Genomic DNA, 21,639 nt, shown 5'->3' with positions numbered 1-21,639 from the left:
GTTGTTGTTGCTGACACCACTGGCTGCCGTTAGATATCGCAGACTCAGTAATTAAATTTTTAACTGTGGTTTGCTGACGCCACTTGTTGTGTTACCTACCAGTGTATCCACTTTTGTATCTTGCTGCTGTTGTCACTGGCTAGTGACAACAACCAGCTGATATCTGGGTATCCAGTTTGCTGCCACCGCTGCCGTTACATATATCGCAGTAAATAACTCCGGTTTGCTGACGCCACTTGTTGTGTTACCTACCAGTGTATCCACAAAATAAATATTGTATCTTGCTGCTGTTGTCACTGGCTAGTGACAACCAGCTGATATCTGGGTATCCAGTTTGCTGCCACCGCTGCCGTTACATATATCGCAGTAAATAACTCCGGTTTGCTGACGCCACTTGTTGTGTTACCTACCAGTGTAACTATCCACAAAATAAATATTGTATCTTGCTGCTGTTGTCACTGGCTAGTGACAACCAGCTGATATCTGGGTATCCAGTTTGCTGCCACCGCTGCCGTTACATATATCGCAGTAAATAACTCCGGTTTGCTGACGCCACTTGTTGTGTTACCTACCAGTGTAACTATCCACAAAATAAATATTGTATCTTGCTGCTGTTGTCACTGGCTAGTGACAACCAGCTGATATCTGGGTATCCAGTTTGCTGCCACTGCTGCCGTTACATATATCGCAGTAAATAACTCCGGTTTGCTGACGCCACTTGTTGTGTTACCTACCAGTGTAACTATCCACAAAATAAATATTGTATCTTGCTGCTGTTGTCACTGGCTAGTGACAACAACCAGCTGATATCTGGGTATCCAGTTTGCTGCCACTGCTGCCGTTACATATATCGCAGTAAATAACTCCGGTTTGCTGACGCCACTTGTTGTGTTACCTACCAGTGTAACTATCCACAAAATAAATATTGTATCTTGCTGCTGTTGTCACTGGCTAGTGACAACCAGCTGATATCTGGGTATCCAGTTTGCTGCCACCGCTGCCGTTACATATATCGCAGTAAATAACTCCGGTTTGCTGACGCCACCTGTTGTGTTACCTACCAGTGTAACTATCCACAAAATAAATATTGTATCTTGCTGCTGTTGTCACTGGCTAGTGACAACAACCAGCTGATATCTGGGTATCCAGTTTGCTGCCACTGCTGCCGTTACATATATCGCAGTAAATAACTCCGGTTTGCTGACGCCACTTGTTGTGTTACCTACCAGTGTAACTATCCACAAAATAAATATTGTATCTTGCTGCTGTTGTCACTGGCTAGTGACAACAACCAGCTGATATCTGGGTATCCAGTTTGCTGCCACTGCTGCCGTTACATATATCGCAGTAAATAACTCCGGTTTGCTGACGCCACTTGTTGTGTTACCTACCAGTGTAACTATCCACAAAATAAATATTGTATCTTGCTGCTGTTGTCACTGGCTAGTGACAACCAGCTGATATCTGGGTATCCAGTTTGCTGCCACTGCTGCCGTTACATATATCGCAGTAAATAACTCCGGTTTGCTGACGCCACTTGTTGTGTTACCTACCAGTGTAACTATCCACAAAATAAATATTGTATCTTGCTGCTGTTGTCACTGGCTAGTGACAACAACCAGCTGATATCTGGGTATCCAGTTTGCTGCCACCGCTGCCGTTACATATATCGCAGTAAATAACTCCGGTTTGCTGACGCCACCTGTTGTGTTACCTACCAGTGTAACTATCCACAAAATAAATATTGTATCTTGCTGCTGTTGTCACTGGCTAGTGACAACAACCAGCTGATATCTGGGTATCCAGTTTGCTGCCACCGCTGCCGTTACATATATCGCAGTAAATAACTCCGGTTTGCTGACGCCACCTGTTGTGTTACCTACCAGTGTAACTATCCACAAAATAAATATTGTATCTTGCTGCTGTTGTCACTGGCTAGTGACAACAACCAGCTGATATCTGGGTATCCAGTTTGCTGCCACTGCTGCCGTTACATATATCGCAGTAAATAACTCCGGTTTGCTGACGCCACTTGTTGTGTTACCTACCAGTGTAACTATCCACAAAATAAATATTGTATCTTGCTGCTGTTGTCACTGGCTAGTGACAACCAGCTGATATCTGGGTATCCAGTTTGCTGCCACTGCTGCCGTTACATATATCGCAGTAAATAACTCCGGTTTGCTGACGCCACTTGTTGTGTTACCTACCAGTGTAACTATCCACAAAATAAATATTGTATCTTGCTGCTGTTGTCACTGGCTAGTGACAACCAGCTGATATCTGGGTATCCAGTTTGCTGCCACTGCTGCCGTTACATATATCGCAGTAAATAACTCCGGTTTGCTGACGCCACTTGTTGTGTTACCTACCAGTGTAACTATCCACAAAATAAATATTGTATCTTGCTGCTGTTGTCACTGGCTAGTGACAACAACCAGCTGATATCTGGGTATCCAGTTTGCTGCCACCGCTGCCGTTACATATATCGCAGTAAATAACTCTGGTTTGCTGACGCCACTTGTTGTGTTACTGATATATATCCACTTTTGTATCTTGCTGCTGTTGTCACTGGATAGTGACAACAACCAGCTGATATCTCGGTATCCAGTTTGCTGACACCGCTGCCGTTACATATATCGCAGTAAATAACTCCGGTTTGCTGACGCCACCTGTTGTGTTACCTACCAGTGTAACTATCCACAAAATAAATATTGTATCTTGCTGCTGTTGTCACTGGCTAGTGACAACAACCAGCTGATATCTCGGTATCCAGTTTGCTGCCACCGCTGCCTACCGTTAGATATCGCAGTACATAACTCTGGTTTGCTGACGCCACTTGTTGTGTTACTGATATATATCCACTTTTGTATCTTGCTGCTGTTGTCACTGGATAGTGACAACAACCAGCTGATATCTCGGTATCCAGTTTGCTGACACCGCTGCCTACCGTTAGATATCCAAAATATGGAGGATAAAAAAAAAGGAAAAGATGAGGAGCCACTTCGTCGTGCTTCTGAAGCTGATGCCACTAGTCATCATGACATAGGCGATGAAATGCCATCGACGTCGTCTGCCAAGGCCGATGCCCAGTGTCAAAGTAGAGGGCATGTAAAATCCAAAAAGCCAAAGTTGAGTAAAAGGCCCTTAAAAAGAAAAAGCAAATCATTGGAGGAGAAACTTAAAGTTGCCAGTGTGCCATTTACAACGCGGAGTGGCAAGGAACGGCTACGGCCATGGCCTATGTTCATGACTAGTGGCTCAGCTTCACAAGATGATCAAAGTCCTCCTCCTCCTCCTCCTCCTCCTCCTCCTCCTCCTCCTCCTTCTCCCACTTTAAAATTTAAGAGATTTAAGGTGTCACCAACAAAAATCCAGCAAACAACTCTGCCTTCCAAAGAAGACATGGTATCACAAATCCCAGTGGAGAGTCCAAGGGTGTTGGTGGTTGCGATGCCTGACCTTCCCATCACTGTACGGGAAGAGGATGCTCCTTTCAGCATTCGCAGCACACCCTCTGCATGTGCTGGAAGGATCACAGACAGTGCAGTTGCAGATGTCGATAATGAAGGTGTCAGTGTTGTACACCAGGAGGAGGATATTGATGAAGCTGGTGCTGAGGGAGAAATTGACGAGGAGGACGATGCTGATGCGGTTTGCTTAAATGAGGCACCGGGCAAGACAGTTGTTGTCCGTGAGATCCCAAAGGGCATCACCATGCCTGGACAGAAGACCAATAAATCCACCTCTTCGGTCTGGAATTATTTTTATCCCAAACCGTCCAACAATTGTTTTGCCATATGTAGCTTATGCAAAGCTCAAATAAGCAGGGGTAAGGACGTTTCCCACCTAGGGACATCCTCCCTTCTACGTCACTTGAAGAGCGTTCATAAGTTGCTGTTTAGTTCAGAAACTGTGGCTAAGAATGTACACAGTCCAGGGACAACTAAATCCCTTTGTCCTGTTGTGTCCACGTGCCCAACTACACCGCAAAGTCCCTCCTCGTCAATTTCTTCCTCAATGAGGATTGGGAGTAGTCCTATAGGCCATGTTACTTGCCTGACTGACTCCTCTCCTATCCGGGATTCTTCTGGAGGATCCTGCATTGCTACGCCTCCTACTGCTGCCGCTGCTGCTGTTGCTGCTGGGAGTCATTCATCATCCCGGAGGGGAAGTCGGAACACTTATTTCACTAAGCAATTGACTGTCCAACAGTCCTTTGCCATGAAGATGAAGTATGACAGCAGTCATCCAATGGCAAAGCGGGTAACTGAGGCCTTAGCAGATCTGATTGTATTAGATGTGCTTCCGGTGTCCATAACTGCTGGAGTAGGATTTAGACGATTGATGGACTTAGTGTGTCCCCGTTACAAAATACTGTCAAGATTCCACTTCGCTAGACAGGCGATACCGAAGCTGTACAGTAAAGTGCATAAAAGTGTTCTCAGTGCCCTGAAAAATGCGGTCATACCCACTGTCCACTTAACAACGGACATGTGGACAAGTGGAAAAGGGCAGACTAGGGATTACATGACCGTGACAGCCCACTGGGTAGATGAATCACCTTGTCCAGCAGCAACAACAGCAGCAGCACCAGTAGTAGGACCTGGGAAATGCCAGCTCCTTCCTAGGCAGGCTACGTTGTGTGTAACCGCTTTCCGTAAGAGGCACACCGCCGATAACCTCTTACAGAAACTGAGGGTAATCATTGGGCAATGGCTTACCCCTCTTAGACTCTCCTGGGGATTTGTGGTGTCAGACAATGCCTGCAATATCGTGCGGGCATTAAAGCAGGGCAAATTCCAGCATGTGCCCTGTTTTGCTCACACGATAAATTTGGTGGTCCAGAGTTTTCTAAGAGACAACAGAGCTGTGCAGGGGACTCTTTCGGTGGCCCGAAAAATTTGTGGCCACTTTCGTCATTCGGCGGCTGCATGCCAAAGACTGGAGCGGCAGCAAACACTGTTGAACCTGCCCCTCCATCAGCTGAAGCAAGAGGTCGTAACGCGGTGGAACTCAACCCTCTATATGCTTCAGAGGATGGAGGAGCAGCAAAGGGCCATTCAAGCCTATACATCCACCTATGACATAGGCAAAGGAGGGGGTATGCACCTGACTCAAGCACAGTGGAGAATGATTTCAGTGTTGTGCAAGATTCTCCAACCCTTCGAACTTGCCACACGTGAAGTCAGTTCAGACACTGCCAGCTTGAGTCAGGTCATTCCCCTCATCAGGCTTTTGCAGAAACAGTTGGAGAAAGTGAAGGAGGAGCTGAGACGGAGCGAGTCCTCTAAGCATGTGGGACTTGTGGATGAAGTCCTTCATACGCTTTGCCAGGATTCGAGGGTGGTACAAATTTTGAAATCAGAGGAGTACATTTTGGCCACCGTGCTCGATCCTCGGTTTAAAGCCTACGTGGTGTCACTCTTTCCGGCGGACACAAGCCTGCAGAAGTGCAAAGAACTGCTGGTTAGAAAACTGTCATCTTCTGAAGTGGAAAGTGACTCAGCAGCACCTTCTCCTTCATTTTCTCCAGCAACTGGTTCTGCAAGGAAACAACTGCGATTTCCTAAACCCCCCGCTGGTGGTGATAAAGGACCAAGTTTGGACATTTGGTCTGGGCTGAAGGACCTTCCAACAATTTCTGACATGTCTACTTCCACTGCCTATGATGCTATCACCATTGACAGAATGGTGGAGGATTATATGGGTGACAGCACCCAAGTAGGCATGTCAGAGAGTCCTTACCAGTACTGGCAGAAAAAAAAGGAAATTTGGAAGCCCCTGTACAAACTGGCTCTATATTACCTCAGTTGCCCTTCCTCCAGTGTGTACTCCGAAAGAGTTTTTAGTGCAGCTGGGAACCTTGTCAGCAATAAGCGTAGGAGGTTGCTTCCAAAAAATGTGGAGAAGATGATGTTCATAAAAATGAATTATCAATTCTACGAGAAAGACCAGCGTCCACAAAGTACACAGGAACCTGTGGTGGTGGATTCCAGCGGGGACGAATTAATACTCTGTGAGGGTGAGGAAGAACAAGATACTGATGGTGGTGAGGAATCGCTGGATGAGGATGAGGACGACCTTTTGCCTCTGTAGAGCCAGTTTGTGCAGGGACATATTAAATGGCAGCTTGTGATGTGGGGGCCCAAACGAACCAATCATTTCAGCCACAGTCGTGTGGCAGACCCTGTGGCTGAAATGATTGGTTTGTTAAAGTGTGCGTGTCCTGTTTATACAACATAAGGGTGGGTGGGAGGGCCCAAGGACAATTCCATCTTGCACCTCTTTTTTGTCTTTTGAATAATGTGCTCTTTGGGGCCTAGTTTGGGTGGGAGTGCCGTAGGACAATTCCATCTTGCACCTCTTTTTTGTCTTTTGAATAATGTGCTCTTTGGGGCCTAGTTTGGGTGGGAGTGCCCTTGGACACTTCCATCTTGCACCTCTTTTTTGTCTTTTGAATAATGTGCTCTTTGGGGCCTAGTTTGGGTGGGAGTGCCGTAGGACAATTCCATCTTGCACCTCTTTTTTGTCTTTTGAATAATGTGCTCTTTGGGGCCTAGTTTGGGTGGGAGTGCCGTAGGACAATTCCATCTTGCACCTCTTTTTTGTCTTTTGAATAATGTGCTTTTTGGGGCCTAGTTTGGGTGGGAGTGCCCTTGGACACTTCCATCTTGCACCTCTTTTTTATCTTTTGAATAATGTGCTCTTTGGGGCCTAGTTTGGGTGGGAGTGCCGTAGGACAATTCCATCTTGCACCTCTTTTTTGTCTTTTGAATAATGTGCTCTTTGGGGCCTAGTTTGGGTGGGAGTGCCCTTGGACACTTCCATCTTGCACCTCTTTTTTGTCTTTTGAATAATGTGCTCTTTGGGGCCTAGTTTGGGTGGGAGTGCCCTTGGACACTTCCATCTTGCACCTCTTTTTTGTCTTTTGAATAATGTGCTCTTTGGGGCCTAGTTTGGGTGGGAGTGCCGTAGGACAATTCCATCTTGCACCTCTTTTTTGTCTTTTGAATGATGTGCTCTTTGGGGCCTAGTTTGGGTGGGAGGGCCCTTGGACAATTCCATCTTGCACCTCTTTTTTTCTTTTGAATAATGTGCTCTTTGGGGCCTAGTTTTTCTATCTGCCACTGCAGTGCCACTCCTAGATGGGCCACGTGTTTGTGCCGCCCATTTGTCTTGCTTATCATAGTCATCCAGCTACCTCGGTGCAGCATTTTGGCCTAAAAACAATATTGTGAGGTGTGAGGTCTTCAGAATAGACTGTAAATGAGTGGAGAAGAAAGCTGATGGGGTTAATAATAGCATAGGAGCAAAAAAACACCTAAATTATGCAATGTTAACCATTTTTATGCTTTTTTCAAAAAAATCAGAACCCAAAACCCAAAACCTTTAGGGGGTGTTTTGGCAAAACCCATTAGAACCCAAAACCTGAAGGTAATCAGAACCCAAAACGCGAAAAAGTGTCCGGTGCACATCTCTACTAATAACATACACACAGTACTACAGACTACTAGTTTTCCTGTATATACTGCTATACTTTTAGTGGTAGATAGATGGCAGCACTCTAGTTCAGTGATTTCTCCCTGAGTTTCTGGGTATGGTATAACTTACCTACAGTCGGGATTCCGACAGTTGTTTCTCCAACATTGGAATCCCGACTGTCAGGAGCCCGGCAGAGGGTGTGCGAATTCAAAGCCCCTTGTGGGCTCAGTGACTAGCTGAGAGGTGCATATTCTATTCTCCCTTTATGAGGGTTCTGGACCCCCCAAGGGAAAATAGCTTGTGCAAGTTGGGATCCCAACTGTCGGGCTACTGGCAGTCAGGGTTCCGGTGTTGAAGAAACGACCATCGGAATCCCGACTGTCGGTGACTCATCCCGAACCTGATTTTCATATCCCAATAGCATAGGGGTGTAGTCAAAAGGTCGACATGGGGAAATTTTGACTTTTCTTTTTTTTTTAATGATTGTTCGTAGTTTACCATAGAGAGAGAATAAAAGTGTACCGACCACCGCAAGGCACCATGCCTGAAACATGGCAAGTGCACACCGTACATTTATACGGTGTCCATGTCGACCTGGGTCAAAATAACACCAAAAAAGTCAAAACTAATGTAGACCTTTTGCTTGTGTTGACCTTTTGACCCAATCAACCTTATGTATGTTGACCTTTTTGATGTGTCAACCTTTTCACTATCAACTAATAGTGGTTGACACTACCCATAGTACCCATAGCATATGTCCTGTACCCATAGCATATGTCCTGTTTTGGGCTGACGCTGTAATTTTCCAATTACATGGTTTGTTTTGTTTCCCTATTTTTTTCCCCCCAACATTACATTTACAAGTTAGGATAGAATTCCGATGAGCGTTGTGTTTTTCGTCCCCCTCAAATCACTTTACTGTAAATTGTAATAATACCTGCACTTTCTAGTGTTGACCAGCAGGGGGCAGGATAATGTCAGCATTAGAGCTACCCAAGAGAAGGAACTGGTACATGTTATGTTGCCTTCTTCCACCAGAGGCTTCCATCGTACTACAGATAGGTGTCTGTGGAGAGGTCATTTTGTCTTATTTTGTTTCTCATTGTTTTCTGGGCTTTACGTTGCGATAGGAATGCTTATTATAATTGTTTTTCAATTCTGTATTGTTTATTTAACCCCCAAACTCACCTGCACATGGATCATTATATAAGTTCTGCCGAGTGACGCAGACCTCTGCATGAACACAGCTCTTAACGGGCCTACACACGGGGAATGCTGAAGCAATGAGAGCGAAGCTAGATTGGTCAGAACGCTTCAGCAAGAACGGAGCTGATTGGCTGGCACTTAATCTCTCTCTGCTTTATCACTCTTGAAATCCTAACCTATACACTTTATATAAAGTGTGTATAGAACGGTTTCCAAATGTATATTTAAAGTGTTATTCAGCCTTATTCCTTAGTGAACTGATTGTTTGCTACTAGTAATAATATCATGTAGGCAAAATAGTTTTTGACACTCGCCCCTTGTGGATTGCAGAATTCTCACTCTGTCCTTATCCAGGGTATCCCGGTACTGCCAGAGATTTTGGGGAGCACCTATGGTTTGTGTGACCTGGGGCATAATGGTGCAGCAGCATCCTAATCCCTCTGGATATGCGCTCAGCAGGGCACATTATATTACACGCGCTTCCCTGTTGGACACATACTAGGCTGCATATGGTGCAGTGAAGGAATTACAGGTGCAGCACAGTCCGTGTTAGTGGAGGGCATCAGCTCTTATGGCAGCCTGCGTTGTGCCATGGAGGGAAGGACAGTGGTCATTTTTGCTTTTTCCACACTTCTTCATTCACAGCCAGGCGGTGACCGCACTAACCAGGGCAAGTTGACACCTACTATCCTGGCGGAGTTGATATACAACACCTGGAGAGTGGGCGATGATCGGTTCTACAGTCTATACTCTGAATGAGAAACGCAGTCTTGCGAGATGACATCAGCACGGCAGTGATCAAATGCTCACATATATTATCAGTTAAATCTCTTTTAGAACGTGCTGCAAAACCATTACTTTTTAATGATTCCTATCCCATTTTAGAATAATCTGACTATTACATTCAGCATTCCCAAGTTTTGCAGTGGGCCACTATGACCTACCATTAATCAATAAGCACAAAGGAATGTTCACTAAAACGGATAGGACTGCTGATTGGGTGGGAGGCAGTGACTTACACCCTTGTACCATTGTCCTTGTGAACAGGACCGCATGTCTATGGTTTCATACTGTACATCCGGCTCCAGTACCCAACTAACCCAGCATCAACTCTTGTGGGGCAGTACCATAATGGTTATAACTGTTATGGTTGCTGTGTGGAAGATTACTAGATGTATACCCCTTACCCTTATACTATGCCTTATTATATTTCACTTACTGAAAGGATAGAACATAGTGCTGTACATTGAGGAAGCATCACAAAGAAACAAAAAATGGCGCTCTTTCAAATGAGTTTACGGTCTGTAGTCTGCAAGAATGGTGACACATGGAATACTAAATGCAATTGGGAAACTTTGGGCCTTATTCTAGTTCACTCTTAGAGGCAAATTCCTTCTCAAATGGACAAAACCATGTGCACTGCAGGTGGGGAAGATGTAAAATGTGCAGAGAGAATTAGATTTGGGTGAGGTTTTTCTTTAAAGTGAGATCTATATTGCAGTGTAAACATAAAGCAGTCAGTATTTTCCCTGCACAGAAACAAAATAACTTGCCCCAATCTAATTCTATCTGCACCTGTTACATCTGCCCCCCTGCAGTGCACATGGTTTTGCCCCTCTGAGAGTGAACTAGAATAAGGCCCAATGTCCGTTCAATTTCCCTGACATCCTACATGCGGCAACATGTCTTATCTGGCAATACAGGGCACTCATGAGTGGCAGCCCGTGTGGTTTCCTTTTATAAGATGCATTGGCATTTGGCCCCTTGTGTCCTGGTTACCTCAGTGTGCAGCTTAGGTCAGGTTAGGTGCTCTTGGTCTATTGCGGCCATTCCTCCTCCGATCTTTTGTTATGTTTTGTATGATATGTTGTGTACATGTATATGCTGTGTTACATGTAGTCCCCTGTGTCTGTATTGATGCGGTGCGTATGAGTAATTGCTGCTCACTGCAGGGGTAGCTATAAGAACAGATAAAGAGGTTTGGGCCTCCGTCCTCCGGACATGGAGAGTGCACTGGAGATACAGAGCGTTTGAAGCTTTACAATGTGCAGCTGGATCGGCTCTCTCTCCCGTCTGTTCTCAATTTCTTTCCTTATTTCTACAAAGAGCACGTCTGCAGCTGATTTGGGATTTCCCTTATCTTGTTCTTCTACTGTTTACGCCTTTCTCCTGTTATTTTCCTTCTCTCACTCTTAATCTTCCTGATTGCTACTTGTCATGCTGCTCTCAGCTTTCCCACTATACTCCGTTTCTATCAGTATTCTTTATGTAATATTGCTCACTGTGGAAATCCACTTAAACACTAGTGGGGTTTGTGTAAAGCCGCATTTAAGTCTATAAATTTACTAGTTACCAGCCCATCAAAATGACAAAACAACATAACTGCTGTGTGCACCCAAACGGAGAAACACTTGAATTGCTCTATTGGGCACCACCTAGTGGTTGCCAGCATGCACAACACTTCTCTACCCCCATAGAGGTGATGAGCAACGTTAGCCTTGTGTTATATAGGATTAGCGCTAGGTGCATGTGATATGCACTGTGCCTGTTTATTTTGGGCTGGATGCGATGCATCTGTGATAAAACAAACTGGGTAACAGCAGACAGACTTGGAGGTTAGAGGGCCCTGCTGCAAGCTTTCAATCTATAGGGACATAGGAGGGAGACACAAGGACAGGCACCAGTAATAGCATAGCAGTCCCACCAAGTTACAGGTCCAGAAGGGAAGCTATATAATACATAAGTGCCTCAGAGGGTTATGCGTGTAGAACTTGAATATGATAGGCTTGCCTGAAGAGGTGAGTTTTCAGGGAATGCTTGAAAGTTTGGAGGCTAGTGGAGAGTCTTATTGTGCGTGGAAGGCGTTCCATAGGGTGAGAGCAGTCCTATGTAAGTCCTGTAATAGTGAATGGGAGCTAGTGATCCGTGCAGAAGAGAGACGCAGATCATGTGCAGAGCGGAGTGGTCGAGATGGGAGATATTTTGTGATAAGTAGAGAGATATATGCTGGTGCAGTGTGGTTAATAGCTTTATATGCGAGTAGAAGTGTTTTTATATTGAATACGGTAAGATACAGGCAACCAATGAAGGGCCTGGCACACACACCCTTGTTAAATAATGTTCAATTAAATTAATACATTTTTGTTCAGTAAGTCATTCATTGGAAAAATATATACAAGATTTCTTATAAATATAATTATTTTTTTAATTATTTTTAAATCCAAGGAAATACAAGAAGTGATGCTTAAGTGGCACTGCTGAAGGAGAGAAGAATGAATTTGAAACACATTCATCAACATTCATAAGTTCGACATGGTTGTAATGTTGACATGCTGTTAACATTTTGACACTGATAAACTGTTGACATGATATAGAATGTTGACAAAACATTGTCTCTAGTCTTAAGGACTTGCCTGGTGCATTTAAAGATTTAAATTTTATGAAAAGATAGAGAAATCATAAGAGGCATGCCTTTCTAGTTTGTAGGTGCCTTATTTATTTCTGTAAAGCGCTGCGGAATATGTGTGCACTATATAAGAAACTTAATAAATAAATATTTTATACAAAGCATTCTCCTAAAGTACTGCTTGGTTAATATATATATATGTGTGTGTGTGTGTGTGTGTGTATGTAAAAACAAGATAAGAAGGAGCGCACACATAAGCAAAGTAGTCAGATTTTACTGAAAAAATGTATATAAGCTCTCATATAAAAGACAGCCGGCATGAGAATAATCACCGCTCATAGGCACGCCGAGGTGCGGACACTGGGGACTCCAGCCACTCCGACACGGATGTAACAGCGGCAGCGGTGTTCTTCGCACAGCAGCAGAAGACGGACGATATCCAGCGGACAGCAAGTGATCCGGTATGTCAGATGGAAACGCCCCAATGCGTTTCGTCATAGGACTTCGTCAGTGCCTATGAGCGGTGATTATTCTCATGCCGGCTGTCTCTTACTTTCCTGTATGTGAGCTTATATACATTTTTTTAGTAAAATCTGACTACTTTGCTCATATGTGCGCTACTTCTTATCTTGTTTTTACATGTGGTTGTACTGAGGCTTGACTAGCCTTATTGAAGTGAGCTGCACTTATTGAAGTGAGTGACACACGGACGTCCAACTGGTGGATTGTGGTGGGACAGGAGCTCATAAGGAGGAGGGAAGGTAGAACAAGTTACAGTTTTCCATCTGTCCTCACTTTTGTTTTATTGTGTGTACTGCCCTGTCCTCTGCTTACAGAGCTTCCTTCTGTCCTCCAATCATAAGTCACAGTTATAGGTAATTTGATTTCCTTTGTGATCTGTCTGATGTATAGATAACTGGTCCATCTTTGTAGACTCACTTTAACCAAGAATGATCTTCTCCTCATCCCTTAAGATGTCGGAGCGCGTAACCACAGACACCTGTGCGCTGTGTACTACAACAAGAACCCAGGCTTTGAGGTGATCCATGGCCTTCTGGACCGCATCATGCAGCTGTTGGATGTGTGCCCTGGCACAGAGAAAGGCTACCAGATTAAAGCCGCTTCCGGTAAGAGGCTGTCTCTCTATCTGTGTCCGACGCACCAGTGAGGTTGTGTATGTCAGTAGAAGAACACCGGTATCGGGATAGAAAACTGTAGATCAAACTACCCTGAAATTGCATACATTGTCCATACCGAAATGTGTGATCTTGGAGCTACCGGTAAGTGTGGCATGTGCGTGCAATTACTCATGGGCACACCAGCAATTAAATCAACCCCTTATGTCCAGTACACACTGGGTTATCCCCGTTGCCGCTGATATCGGTTGCATTGGGTATCTGACACCAGCAATTGCATACACACCTACATGTACACGCACACACATACATTCTAGGGTTCATTTAGTTGGGAGCCAATTAGCCTACCAGTATATTTTTGGATTGTGGGAGGAAACCGGAGTACCCGGAGAAAACCCACAGCAAGCACAGGGTGAATATACAAACTCTGCACAGTTCGGGCCATGGTGGTAATTGAACCTCAGCGCTGTGAGGCAGTAATGCTAACCATTACACCATCCGTGCTGCCCCTAATGATTGGAATATATGTTTTTCACATCCTTCTGATTAGCTGCAGGTATTCAACAAATATTGCTGCCAGTTTGTATTGCTAGACTAAGTGGGAGCTGCAAGGACTTACAAATAGGACAACCTGTTTTTGAGACATTTTGTGTTTTTTAATATAACCGACGAGTTCATTGTAAAGGCCATAGAGACCTGAAATAAAGGTTATATACTGTAGTTGTAAAACTTAGACGCTGATAGTACAAATATACAACAACCACTTTGGGATACATTTACTAAGATGGCAGTTCTATTGAAGAAGCGATGTTGTCCATAGCAACCAGTCAGATTGTATTATCTTGTAAACGGTGCTAAATAAATTAGAATCTGGCTGCTATAGGCAACATCTCATCTTCAATCAAACTCACATCTTAGTAAATGTACCCCTTTGTCTCCTAATTTGAAATGAACATTGTTTTATAAGCAATCCCTGAAAATGACTTGTAAAGGGGCATACACATGGGGAGATTTTGCTGAGCGATGCTAGATCACTCAGATTACTCCGCACATATCGATGCACAGCGATGTGTCAGATATTTTGAGGATATCTCGAGCAACATTGGCACTCAAAGGATTAAGCTTTATTAAAGATAATCTATGCCCTCTTCCCCATCCCGAACTTATATTTGTTCTGTAATCTAGAGTTTATTGTCATCAGAAAAGAACTTGTAGAAGGAGTTCCCTCCTTCTTCTTTTTTTTTTTTTTTTGGGAGGGCGCCTCCCAGTTTATAGGTGTCACAAAGGCCACCATCCCGTTGCTCTTCAAATATCCTTGTATCAGCGCACTGAGGGGTAGATTTATCATCAGGGCTACATCGTTCTTTATGAGCCTAGTTTCGCTTCACCACTTTAGCAGCCTTGCCCATCACCTTGATGTATTATTTTTTAGTATACGTTATGGGAGTGCGTTATCCCCACACAACGGGGATACGCCTCCTCCCATAACGGTGGTGCGCTCCTCCCTGGGTTGTAGTACTGCGCATGCGCCGGGTTGCGTGCCTTGCACTGTGTCCTCGGCGCATGAGCAGTTGCTTTTAAAGGTCAGTGCCGCTTGCTGGTCTCCGACGTCTTCAAATTAAGACTTTGCGAGCGCCGGGTAATATTCGCCGGGGATGCTGTATACCCGGCACATACGCAGATTTAATTTGAAGACGCCGGAGACCAGCAAACGCCACTGAACATTACAAGCAGGAGATCTGCAGCGCCAGAAAAAGATGGCGATCAGGGACGGGGTTTCATTCTTTATGTATCAGGTAAGGTGCAGGCGCTCTTTTTAAAATCTCGTCCCGCCGCACGTTAAACACCCGCATGACGGGTGTCCTAGATCAGGGGAAGAGGTATCCCCAGCCATAACGCACGGGGATAGCGCATATTCCCCTGATTGACGGATAATAAAGTGACGATATTGTGCAACACTTCTGTCTCCATCCCCCATCACCAGGAAATTCTGTAAGGAACAGGTAAGTATTCATTCTACTTGTTTGCATTCCTTCTGTGCTGTGGGTGAGTGGTACCCGCCCTGCACATTCACTTATGACATGCTAATGGCAAGTCCTTTACACTGAGGGGGATAATTACACATAGGCTGGAGGTTTCGCCAACAACATGCTCTGGCCGCAGTAGCACACAGGTGTGAGGGGAGCGAGCAGTGGGCATGTGCAAAACATTTTCTAATGAATGGGTTTAATTAAAAAGCGCTAAAGAGAAAGTGATTAAAAAATATATGTGCTGTCAGTGTGCTGGAATGTTAGCTGGCCTTCATCTGGTTACCCTGTAGATTTAGCCACATATGTTGTGCTGTGAACATATGTATATTATTCCGTTTTTCACGCACCTTCTGTCCCTTTAACACACTTAGGGAGTGTGCACCTGACCTGGGTCACGATCTCTGGACCCCTCAATGGGGGCAGGGGCTGCGAAAAATTATCCCAGTGAAATTGTGATGTCTTTAGTGCTAGATTTACAGGACTGGTAATTGTAACTCAAGCTGTGCGTAGCTGCTGTCTGGTCTCCAGGATTTGTCTGTTATGAATTGTTAGCTCATCTGTCTAGCGCAGCTGAAATCATGTCTCCTATGTAAGCAAAATAAGAATCCAATCGACCACCCCATCAAAAGGAGTAAAATATCCTATATAAATCCATTTTCAGCATTCAGATTTGTCTTCCATCATCATTGCAGCAATCGCGCTAAGCAGCCCTTCTAGTCGCACCCAGGGGCTAATTCAGCCCTGTCCACTGTGCTGCGATTCATAACCCGAGCGATTATCCAACGCATGGTATGCAGAGCACATGCGCTGGATCCCCTTGTGTCGCTGGCTGTCTGCAAGTTGATTGGGGGGGGGGGGGGGGTTTGTAGATGGCACCCTTGTGTGGTTTATTTTTTTATGTGAGTGGTGCCTAAAAATGCAGAAGGGCTTGGCTGTGGGGAGATAGGGCCGCTGACGTCACCCGTTCTCCTCACCGTCATCACAGCTCAAAGTAAGTCTAGGGGGATTATTAATGACAAATTTCCTTAACAAAATGTGGTGCACTTGGCTTTTTCCGTATGACGAAACAACATGTTAAGATATTGTGTTGGGTGTAATGGAGAATATTTATCTACCTAATAAGGAAGCCTCGGGTTCATATTATCTATCGGTTTAAAAAAAAATGGGGAAAAAATTGATGTGTTTAAAACTTGTGCAAAAGTCCAATACGTGACCGTGTAATGCTGATAGCAATAAAAGGGGATTGGGGCCATTCCAATAAGATTGGTTGATGTGTCGCTACATATGTACTGTACAATATGATACAAAGCTGCACTTGTTAGCTAGCATTGTCACCAGTGTCACGCACTGCCAGCCTCTGTAATGTGACCTGAAGTATATATTTTATACAGTGACCCTAAGGCCAAAACATGACTGACCATCTCAGAGCTTCATGTTCCTGTATTGGACAAGATAAATATGTGGCAAGAAAGGGCTGATAAGTAACATAGGGGCAGATGCATTAAGCCAGGTGAAGTTCTAAAGTGGTCGGTGGTAACGCACCATCCAATTAGCGCCTAACTGTCAAGTTACAGGCTGAGTTTGAACAATGGCAGTTAGAAGCTGACTGGCTGCTCTGTCATTACTGTCCACTTTATCACTTCACCAGGCTTAATAAATGTGTCCCATAGTGGTCTTTGTACTCAGCATTGGAGAGTCAAAGTTCTAGCCAACCAGCTATTAACTGTCATTTTTCAAACACAGCCTGTAACATGGCAATTAGGTGGTGATCATTTCTCTCTAAAGCTTAGTCCATAGACTCCCATTTATTGAAATACATATTGCAGAAAGCTTTATCTTTTTAATTTTGGGTTGGGAGAGTGGATTTTTCTTTACTTTATAAATTATGATTTTTTTTTTTTATATGATTTCGCCTCGAGTGACTAATTGCATAGCTCTAGCCTAATGACACGTGTGAGGATAGACTACTGATTCTATGTTATTTATATTTAATATATTGTAGGTTAGCACGGACACTTTTGAAGGAGGGGGAATTCCATTGGTTTCTATTTCTGGACTTAAATGAAACAATTAACTGTGAACAGGTGTATTAGGTGTTTGCACCTGTTGTCTGTAAAGTGTGCTAAATTGAATATTGACCCCTCCACCCAGGAAAGTAGCTTGCACCTCTGTAGGCTGGGTGGCACCCCCTCATGCATTAAGCGTGTCACACTTCACAGAAGCCAGCAGGCACAATTACACTGTAAGTCCACCTGTAACTGCTGGCTACCTATGGAAAAGCTCAGTGCGCTTCTCTTAAGTCTTAAGTGGGCATGAAATGCAGAGAGTGCTTTAAATAATAATTAAAAGTGAGGGAAACTCCGAATAGAAAAGTAATTGAGGTTTAAGCCACTCACTTGTGTAGGCACAGCGGGAGACTCATCCAATGATAATACAATGTTGACAGTAGGTACAGTTGGATAGGTCATTATTACTAGCTCCCTGTGGGGTCTCCTCTATAATCAATGCCTTTGATCTGTATTGTATTTTACATTAATACAAATCTTGTTATTCTCTGATACCCCCACCCATCTCCTTGACACCATGTTATAATTTGGTATGCTTATCGTTGCTGGCACTTGCACATTCCTTATTTATAGTCAAATAAAATATTCTATTTTGATATATTTATGTCAGTGATTGACTGACTGGTGTCATTAGAACCCTGCATCATATACTCAGATGTTCTAAATGGAGGCAGATTAAGTACCAACCGATCAGCTCCTGATCGTCCTCGAACACAACCTGTAACATGGCAGGAGCCGACTGACTGGTTCTTTATCTCTCTCCATTTTGTCACTCTAAGGTTTACTACATCTCACCTATAATGTGATAATGGAAGCACCTTTTTGTAAAGTGTTGTGCATGTTTTAATATAGTGTTTAAATATGTAAAATGTTTTACTGTATGTATTTTGTATTTATTTATTGCAAGTGTTTACATGTAGCAATTGCCGTCATAGGGGGAAGTGCAAACACTGAGGGGAAGAGTTATGGGGCCCTGAGGAAGATCTGTGAAGCGCACGCCGGCAATACTAGCCGTGCGACTGCGCTGCATGTACCTCACATACTCCAATCTGTGTCCGCAATTCTAGTCCTTTTAAGGACTCTAATGTTACAGGGTTTAAATCTGTGTCCACAATATTAGTCCTTCTCAGGACTCTAATGTATTAATATTTGTGATATTGTTCCACTAGCCAAAATTCAATAGCCTGACCTGCCGGGGGACTCCGTGGAGCACCTCCAAGGCAGCAGGACGTATACTCCGGGATCTCTCAAACTTACATTTAGTAAGCAGTGACACACGTGCCTATCAGTTTACCGGCACGCTAAATTCCCCATATCTATTGTACTTTTTTCTCTAAGTGGAATAGGCAGTACAACACGGGGGGTCTGCCATTCCACTTAATACAACATACGTACCTATCACGGTAACTTTATATATCTATGGCACTTTTTCACATAATGAAGTGGGCAGTGTAACACTGATCTGCCACTACACTGGTGAATTCGCCCGCTGAAATAGTTACCTTTTTGGCTACAGCTTGGTGTGAACATAACCTGTCACTATAATAGGCGATTACTTGCCACCAATATAAAGTCTATAAAAAAGCAACATTGTTGAAACCGTATTGTACACATTAGGAGATATGTTGGAGATCAGTCAGCTCATACTTTAAAGTCCGGTGCGGACAAAACTGTAAAATCTTTTGTGTAATAAATATGCAAAGTTAAACATTGAACAAGAGACATATTTGAGAGGGAATCCGGTGGGTTCTACTCCAAAGCACAAAACACATACACACCAGGAGATTTGATGATATCACTTAATGTGTGATGTCTAATCTCCCTAATCAGTAGATCATATAACAAAACTGATTGACCCCACTATCTCCAAGACCAGTCTAAAAGTTAGACTAGTCTCTTTGGACCACAGACATAGTTGTTGTCTGACACAGACTTGATCCGTTATATATACCTTTAATAATTAACCCTGACATATTGAAAATATAGGCAAATCCAGCCATCAGCAATAAGAGGGTAAAGGTAAAAACCTAGAGAGATCTCTGGAATAAGGAGTCTAGTACATGCAGGCATTGCATGGGCAGTTTTTAACATGCACTGTAGTCACTTTGTTTAATGTTTTATGTAGTCTGTTATATTTCGCAGTTTTAAGTAAACCAATTAAAAGGTACATTTTATTGTGTAAAAGTTTTTTTCTCTCTTGGTGCACCACACGTGACAATCCCTACTCTGCATATCGTTACATGTGTAGGCCCCATAACTCGTTGGAGACCGTCATTTTCTGAGCGATTTTAGTTAATTAAACGACATCGCTCAGAAAATGCCCCTACATCGCTGTGTGTGTAGGGGCCATAGTGATATAGGAGCCCATTAGGTTTATCGGACCAAAGCAGCAAATCATCCTAATTCACAATGTCCTCTTTCTGATATGGGGTGGGACTGGTGTTAAATCTGGCGGTATTTAATAGCATCCAAGTTCGTTATGGGGGATTCCAGCCGAGCAACCGTGTTTAGTTCGACATTTGAAAGACCTACGTAAGTTCTTCAGGGTTTTTATTTTTTTGCTGTCAGCCCTTAATAACTGTACCACTTACCCCTACTTTGCGCTCTATACCTTATTTCCTATAGGAATCCGCATTATGGTGTAAAAAAAAGAAAGACCATTTTTAAAAAAAATACCTCATGACCTTTTCCACTATCGATCTTTTGTTCATGTTGACCTTGTACATTTGGTCCCATCAAGTGGATACCAGCTGAACTCAGCCAATTTCTTTAAATTATTGCTGCTTTGAAACATGTCAAATTTCGGACGGCTTCTCCAGTGAACTCGGACACTACTATATCTCACTAAAAGTTCCATTGGATCTGGGCCGAGTGACAATTGCCTGATGCAGCTATATGTCTGTGCAGGTCCAGTGAGACAGGTCACATTAAGGTCAGTCCCAGTCTGACCCATTTAGTTTAATTCAATTCCTGCTTTCATCTTGTTTATGTAGCCAGAACAAAAACTAACTGTGTTCATTTGATTACAGTTTCCTGTAAGGTATAAAGCATTACATACCTCAAGACTCTCTGGATGTACTGTTCTGTGTAATGGCACAAACCTATTGCACAAATGACCTGAAATAGAATGTAAGCTAGTCTGTGACATGGCAGTTGGGAGCTGATTGGCTGGCTGTTTTATCACTCTCCATTTTATCACGTTTGAAGCTTAGAGAATCTGGCCCCGGGTTTGAAAAACTGTAAAGAGGAAAATAGGAACCACAGATGTTGCTACAGCTTCTGTATCAGGAAGGGTGTAAAGCTCCCAAAAGGTAACAAAAGGAAAAAGGTGTATATGATACAGTGCTTGGGTTTCACTGTAAAAATTACAAATACCAATTTAAGAATTTATTTACATTTAATGAATAAAACATCACATATAATAATGCAGAAAAAGAACAAATTTCTTGAAAGAGAATTCTCTTGTGACTAAAAAATGGGTATAAATATAAGAAACTTGAAAAAATGCCAGTTCCAGCTAATATACAAGTTCCATGGGGAGAATTAGTGTCATGTCCATAGCACCTGTAAATGTATAGTTACCAGATAATTGTAGTCTCCTTGCTGGAGAGATGGAGAGAGGAAAAAAAAAAAAACACTTTGATTCCTGCAATTTATATTGGGTGGAATTAAATATTGTTATTGCAATTCATTTATTATTAACCAGCATTTGTTTTGATGACCACATTTATTTATATGTGCAACTTTAAAACATGGAGGGCAGAAAGTGACGGCACAACAATAGGCAATAGGAAAGTCTTTGTGTGGCTCGCTGCGAGGGTGCCTGCGGATCAAACACAATCTGCAGCTTTCCGATGTTACAAGTGAAGCTCAGCTGCAGATGAAAGACCCTTTAAGTGTTTCTTAGATTTTAGTCTTTAAAGCCGCTTCTCAATTGCTCCCTATAAGCCTTCACTTCCGCACATCCTATCAAATTATAGGACTGCCAAGGTATGTTTAAGCCTATAATATTACCTTTTAAAGAATTTTTTTTTTTTTATTCTTATTCCCTGTTTTAATTTAAAGGCTCTCACAAAAAAAAGACACTGAAATGCAGTATTTCAGTGGATAATAAGGACGATCTCTTTGATATTTAATTATCCATAAAATGTGATAAAGATTAGTTGAAACAAATGACACTTTCACCTATCCCTTTTCATGCTTGGTGACGTGGAGGCAGCGTAGGGTGAGTCAAGCCCATGTCATTAATAGGTTAAAGTGGCCTGTCTTTCCAAGTATGTAAGTCATAGGGCTGGCTGTAGAAGCTGTAA

The 21,639-nt window shown here is 43.3% G+C and overlaps 1 protein-coding gene across 1 annotated transcript in view; it reads left to right on the top strand.

Annotated features, from left to right (window-relative positions):
- Positions 1-21,639, top strand: part of FARSB (phenylalanyl-tRNA synthetase subunit beta) — a 64,984-nt gene that overhangs the window by 30,880 nt on the left and 12,465 nt on the right. The window contains exon 16 of the mRNA XM_083178074.1: positions 13,072-13,224. Coding sequence (XP_083034200.1) covers positions 13,072-13,224 — 153 coding nt within the window. The remainder of the gene's footprint in view (positions 1-13,071; positions 13,225-21,639) is intronic.

The sequence above is a fragment of the Crinia signifera genome, chromosome 3 (genome assembly GCF_055691185.1).
Source record: "Crinia signifera chromosome 3, ASM5569118v1, whole genome shotgun sequence".
Taxonomy (NCBI): domain Eukaryota; kingdom Metazoa; phylum Chordata; class Amphibia; order Anura; family Myobatrachidae; genus Crinia; species Crinia signifera.
Note: the sequence above shows the minus strand (reverse complement) of the source record. Positions and strands in the feature narration are given on the sequence as shown.